The 6,090-nt window shown below is 34.7% G+C and overlaps 1 protein-coding gene across 1 annotated transcript; it reads left to right on the forward strand.

The window, feature by feature from the left end:
* On the forward strand, positions 372-4,070 carry LOC109343402 (probable beta-1,4-xylosyltransferase IRX10L). The gene is made up of 4 exons (XM_019581663.1): positions 372-881; positions 2,218-2,606; positions 2,766-3,007; positions 3,352-4,070. The coding sequence occupies exons 1-4, from the start codon at positions 776-778 to the stop codon at positions 3,863-3,865; spliced, it is 1,251 nt and encodes a 416-aa protein (XP_019437208.1). The 5' UTR covers positions 372-775; the 3' UTR covers positions 3,866-4,070.

Consider the following 6,090-nt stretch of genomic DNA (forward strand, 5'->3'; position numbering starts at 1 on the left):
GATAGGGCAATGAATTTTGTCCATTAAATCAATGCATACATTTCCATATCTATTTAAATTTTTGTAGGCATTTGCAGATGTAGGCAAAACGGGTCAAACGACCCTTTTTGTCATATCAAATCCTATGTCCCTTAAACTTCATATCCCTATGTCCCATACCAATAAGTGTTTGCTAACAATTAAAATATAATACTTCATTTTAATTTTATTTTATAAAAATAATATATTAAACCTAAATATTTTACATGAATATGACATGATTGAAGATATCATATTAATAGAGGTGATCTCCATCTGACATATAGGTTCACAAAGAAGACTTGCTCCAAAAAAACCCAGGTGAATAATGATGTTAATTAAACATAGTTGAGTTTTGGTGCCCATATGGTATCCCCTGAGATGGACTTTTCATCAAACGAAACATTAACAAAATCAGAAGCTTCATAAAACCAGCTCCCACCTTCTCTTCCTTCACATCTTTCTACTTCAATCTTCAACCATAAACAAAAATCCCTTGCCTTGTCCCTTTTACTTCAAAACAAATCCATTCCCTCAAATATTTTAACTTGGTTGTTGTTGTTGTTGTTGTAATTTATATATGCATCACACCACAGCTTAAAATTTCTGGTTCCGCTTTTGCTTGTGTCATCTTAACAATCACAACCCTTTTTCTTCTGTTGACTATGTTTGACTTCATTTCCTTATAATTTCAAGCCTTGTTTTTTGTAGTTGCAGTGAGGTTTTTTGGATCGGAGAGCAGAAAAGATAAAACATAATGAATTTTTGGAAGTGGGGTTTCGTTGGAATCTTTTTTTATGCTTTTGTTTTCACAATTGGTGCTGTTGAGCTTGGTCGAAATCAACATACTGAGAGAATTTCAGGTGGGGTTTCTTCAAAGATTGATTTTTTATGATAATATTTGTTGCAATTTGTTTTACCAGATTCTTTTTTAGTTTGCCATATTTCTAGTTTTGTTGATTTGGTTGGTTTGTTTCACTTATGTTGATTTGGGGTTTCAAAAGTTCAATTATTTGTAATTCCTTTCCATATAGCTGTAACCTTGAATTGACTATTTCATGTTATGTTTTCGGTAGTGTGTTTTTGTGTATTATTGACTTGGGTTTAATTAAGATCTACTTTGGTTTGAGGTTGATTAGGAAATTTTACTCTCTAAATCTACTATGTAAGGATCAGGATGTAGCTACAATATGCTGTATATTGTAATTAGCCGTAGGATTTGAAAAATAAATACATTAGAAGAGGCTATGTATTATATTGTAGTCATTTTCACCTTGGTGACTCTTTCACACCTTTAGTGGTCTTGAAGGAAATGCAATACTTTGGTATGTATTACAAAATTAATTTGATGACGATTTTCGTTGTTGTTGGCCTCTCATTCGTAACATACTGGGGCAAAAACAAATTAGCTCAAGATTTTAGAAGAAGCATAGCGGTGAAGGTTGCAGATGCTTTAAATCATGCATACAGAAGATATCCTTAAGATAATAAATGGGTTGTGCTTGATTTTCCATTGAACATACGAAAATTTATTTAGTGTTTGAGAAACATATTAGCAGTCAGCCCCTTCCGTTCCCCAAATACTCGAACAAGAAGGTAAACAGGTTGTTAAGTATATAGGCTCTGGTATGTTCTCTATTATTCGATAAGAAAAAAGAGAGATGCGTTGATTATCAGTTTAAATGATTATTGAAGAGATGCCCTAGTTAGATGCTTTGGTTGATCATATTTGGGGCCTTCCTGAATCATGTTAAGGGTTTTCCTTGACTCACGAGTTCCAGTTTTCGCATTAGAATTAAAATATCAGCATTTCCATCGTTTTCATATCTCTTCTATTAATATATATTTTTACAAAAGAACATTTTTTAATGAATAGTGTACCTTTCTCTTTTAATGGTTGATAAGATCTAAATGACAAATCGTTACTACCAACCATATAAATACCTTTCTTTTTCTATTTTAGCCAGACAGAAAGGGGAAAGGTAATAACCAAAATATTGATTACGACTGCATTACATATGCATTTGCTATCCCTAAGTATCAATGCTGCTCCCCAACCTGGTTTATACTTTAATGTTCTGAAGACATTAAAATTAACCCACCTCAGTGGTATACAAATTTTGAGAATGTATTATTGGTATATATTTCATTTAGATTAAAATGAGACTACTAATCATGTTTTGGTTGAATAAATTGTAGGTAGTGCTGGTGATGTGTTAGAAGATGATCCAGTGGGAAGGTTGAAGGTTTTTGTTTATGAACTTCCAAGCAAATATAATAAGAAAATTCTTCAAAAGGACCCGAGATGCCTCACTCACATGTTTGCTGCTGAGATCTTTATGCACCGGTTTCTCTTATCAAGCCCTGTCCGAACCCTTAATCCTGAGGAAGCTGATTGGTTTTATTCCCCGGTATACACCACCTGTGACTTGACACCAAGTGGCCATCCTTTACCTTTTAAGTCACCCCAAATGATGAGAAGTGCCATACAGCTTATTTCTTCAAACTGGCCATATTGGAACAGGACAGAGGGGGCAGATCATTTTTTCGTGACCCCTCATGACTTTGGAGCATGCTTCCATTATCAAGTAAGAAATATCTTTTCAATTTTTAGTTTTTTATGTCACTGTTACTTCCACTTAAGCATTTGAACCCATTATGTAGTGTCTTGAGTAGTATCTCGGATTACACTATTAAATCTGTATGGATCTTGTAACACACATTTCTATCATGTTATTTTGTTCCAGGAAGAGAAAGCGATTGAAAGAGGAATTCCTCCATTATTACAGCGTGCTACCTTAGTTCAAACATTTGGACAAAGGAATCATGTGTGCTTAAAAGATGGCTCAATCATCATTCCTCCATATGCTCCACCACAGAAAATGCATACCCACCTAATTCCTGAAAAGACTCCCAGGTCCATTTTTGTTTACTTCCGAGGACTGTTCCATGATGTTGGAAATGACCCTGAAGGTGGATATTATGCAAGGTATGCCTTATAATACCTCAAAAACATAAAGAAGGGGATTAAGATATGCAAGGCTTTTATTTTATTTTTTAGCTTATCTACATTATAGACTAATCATCTGCATCCTTTTATAGTTTCATTGAAAATTCATGGAGCACGCTAACATTGATTTATATAATTATTGTTTTTAGTAGTTATTGAAGTTTAAAACTGGTCAAGCATATTGAGATGAACTGCATGCATGACCGAAAATCAAGTAGAAGTGTGCATGAAGTTTGGTTCCTTATCTTGATGCTTTCATATCAAAACAAAGGTTAACAAATGGTCCTGAATTCTCAAACTAACTGTACTATGCTATCTTTCAGAGGTGCAAGAGCAGCAGTGTGGGAGAACTTTAAGGACAATCCTCTATTTGACATTTCCACAGATCACCCAACAACATACTACGAGGACATGCAACAAGCTGTATTCTGTTTGTGTCCACTTGGGTGGGCCCCTTGGAGTCCAAGACTGGTTGAAGCTGTGGTATTTGGTTGCATCCCTGTTATTATTGCAGACGATATTGTTCTGCCATTCGCCGATGCAATCCCATGGGAAGATATAGGAGTCTTTGTCAATGAGGAGGATGTTGCTCAGTTAGATACTATACTTACATCCATCGCACCAGAAGTTATCTTAAGGAAACAAAGATTGCTTGCCAACCCATCCATGAAGCAAGCTATGCTTTTCCCACAACCCGCTAAACCAGGAGACGCTTTCCATCAAGTTTTGAATGGGCTTGCACGTAAATTGCCGCATGACAGGACCGTATTCTTAAAACCAGGGGAGAAGGTTTTGAATTGGACTTCTGGTCCTGTGGGTGACCTTAAACCTTGGTAGAAATTGCAAGTTTTCTGAGGCAAATGAGATTTTTTACTTTACATCTATGCTCTCAAGTGTTCATAGGGGTTGGTGATAGATATTTTGGTTTTTGTTGACATTGTAAATTTTTATACTTTTTCAGACAATTCAATAGATCATGTGATCTTAAATATCCAATCTTGCATCTTGGTTGTTCTCATGTTAAATCTTTGTTTCTGTTTCAGGAGTTGTTTGCTTTTATTACATGCATGCTAGAATTAGTAACTTGGGTCACAATCATGATGATATCAATAATACATCATGGGTTTCTTGTTTAGTGTGAATGTTCAGGCTATGGTAGATAACTTCAGAATAAGGACTAATTCATATTAGTTTAATATTTTGTTGGTATGTGTTATGTAACTGTAATAATAAGGTTTGGTGATTTTGTTTGAGTTTAATGGAGATGTACTAACAGTGTAATATTTTGAGTTTAATATTTTATATCGTCATTACATCATCTATCATTCATGTATTAATCATCATTAACTCTAAAATAAAAATAAAATAAAATAAAAGTAATATAAATAAATGGTGAATGATACATTGATTGTGTAATAAATATTAAACAATTTTATTGATTCTAACCTAACCTATTTTGGATATTCTGCTATATTCATTGACAGTTTGTTGCTTTGGAGTAGAAGACCTATGGAGAAAATATAATAGAGAAAATGACACCGAGAATTTAATGTGATTCGGCAATTTGCCTCTGTCCACCGTTGAAGATGATACAAGAGAATTACAAGTGTTTCACTCACTTTCCAAAACCCAAGTACACCCATCACTCTCACTCAAGTATTTCTCACACAATTAGAACAAGAGAACAAGAAGAGAGAATATGCACTAAACTAAGTATTTGGTGTGTCTTATAATGACATGAAACACTCCTATTTATAGCCAAAACTCTTGAAGATTATGTGGCCAAAGGGAAAATAACATTAATGTTGGTTTCACCATAACCACTTCTTTTTACTAGGCTAAAAATTCTCTCTTTTTTCAAGATGATCTTTAACCACTTCTTTTTTCCCTGACTCAAGAAAATCTTTTCATCATCTTTTTCTTTTAGCCAATATTCAATAAATCTCCACCTTGGCTAAAAGACTATCATAGTTATTATTCTGCTACTCTTCTTCATGCTCACTAGAGATTCTGAATATTAATCAAGTCTAGACAATGTCTGAACTTGATAGTTGGAATTGGCTTCGTCATCATGTCCGCCAGATTATTTGCAGTGAGTATTTTCTCCACTCTAACAAATCCTCTCTCCACTATGTCTCTGATAAAGTGCATCCGAACATCAATATGCTTAGTTCTTTCATGATACATTAGATTCTTTATCAGATGTCTACTTTGACTATCACAATAGATGGTTGTTTCTTCGAGTTGTATACACAACTCTTCAATTAGACCTTTCTCCCAAATGGCTTCCTTTACCGCTTTTGTTACTGTGATGTACTCTTCTTCAGTTGTAGACAAAGCAACAATTGATTGTAGTGTTGCTTTCCAACTAATAGTACAACCACACAGTGTAAAGACATATCCGGTGAGCGATCTTCGCTTATCTAGATATCCAGCATAATCCAAGTCAACATATCCAGTGATCTTGTTTCCAACATCTTTGACTTTACCATACAAAAGTCCTATATTTGTGGTACCTTTAAGGTAGCGCATAATCCACTTCACAGCCTTCCAGTGAACTTTACCAAGATTTGTCATATATCTGCTTACTGCATGAGAAATATCTGGTCTAGTGCACACCATGACATAAATGAGACTGCCAACTGCACTAGCATAAGGTACACTTGACATCTCTTTTTCATTCCCAATTTGTGGACACAAGGCTATTGAAAGTTTGAAATAAGTCGTGAATGGAGTAGTGACTGGTTTAGCATTTTGCATGCCAAAACGTTCCAACACTTTCTCAATGTACTTCTTTTGTGACATAAAAAGTGTCCCCTCTTTTCTATCCCTCTGAATCTCCATTCCCAGAATTTTCTTTCCAGCTCCCAAGTCCTTAATTTCAAACTCTGAGCTCAATTGAGCTTTCAAGTTTCTAATTTCTGACATGTTCTTACATGCGATCAACATGTCATCAACATATAAAAACAAATATATGAATGACTTATTTGCAAGCTTCTTGTAGTAGACGCAACTATCATGTTCACTTCTGGAATATCCATTTTCAAGCATGAAGGTGTCAA

Source organism: Lupinus angustifolius, chromosome LG03 (genome assembly GCF_001865875.1).
Source record: "Lupinus angustifolius cultivar Tanjil chromosome LG03, LupAngTanjil_v1.0, whole genome shotgun sequence".
Lineage (NCBI taxonomy): Eukaryota > Viridiplantae > Streptophyta > Magnoliopsida > Fabales > Fabaceae > Lupinus > Lupinus angustifolius.

What these genes read in the sequence shown, in the direction of transcription:
- LOC109343402 (XM_019581663.1), top strand. Translation starts at nt 776, where the DNA reads ATGAATTTTTGGAAGTGGGGTTTCGTTGGAATCTTTTTTTATGCTTTT. An exon ending in GAGCATGCTTCCATTATCAA is followed by an intron (nt 2,607 to 2,765) that starts GTAAGAAATATC and finishes ATTTTGTTCCAG; the next exon opens with GAAGAGAAAGCGATTGAAAG. An exon ending in GAAGGTGGATATTATGCAAG is followed by an intron (nt 3,008 to 3,351) that starts GTATGCCTTATA and finishes GCTATCTTTCAG; the next exon opens with AGGTGCAAGAGCAGCAGTGT.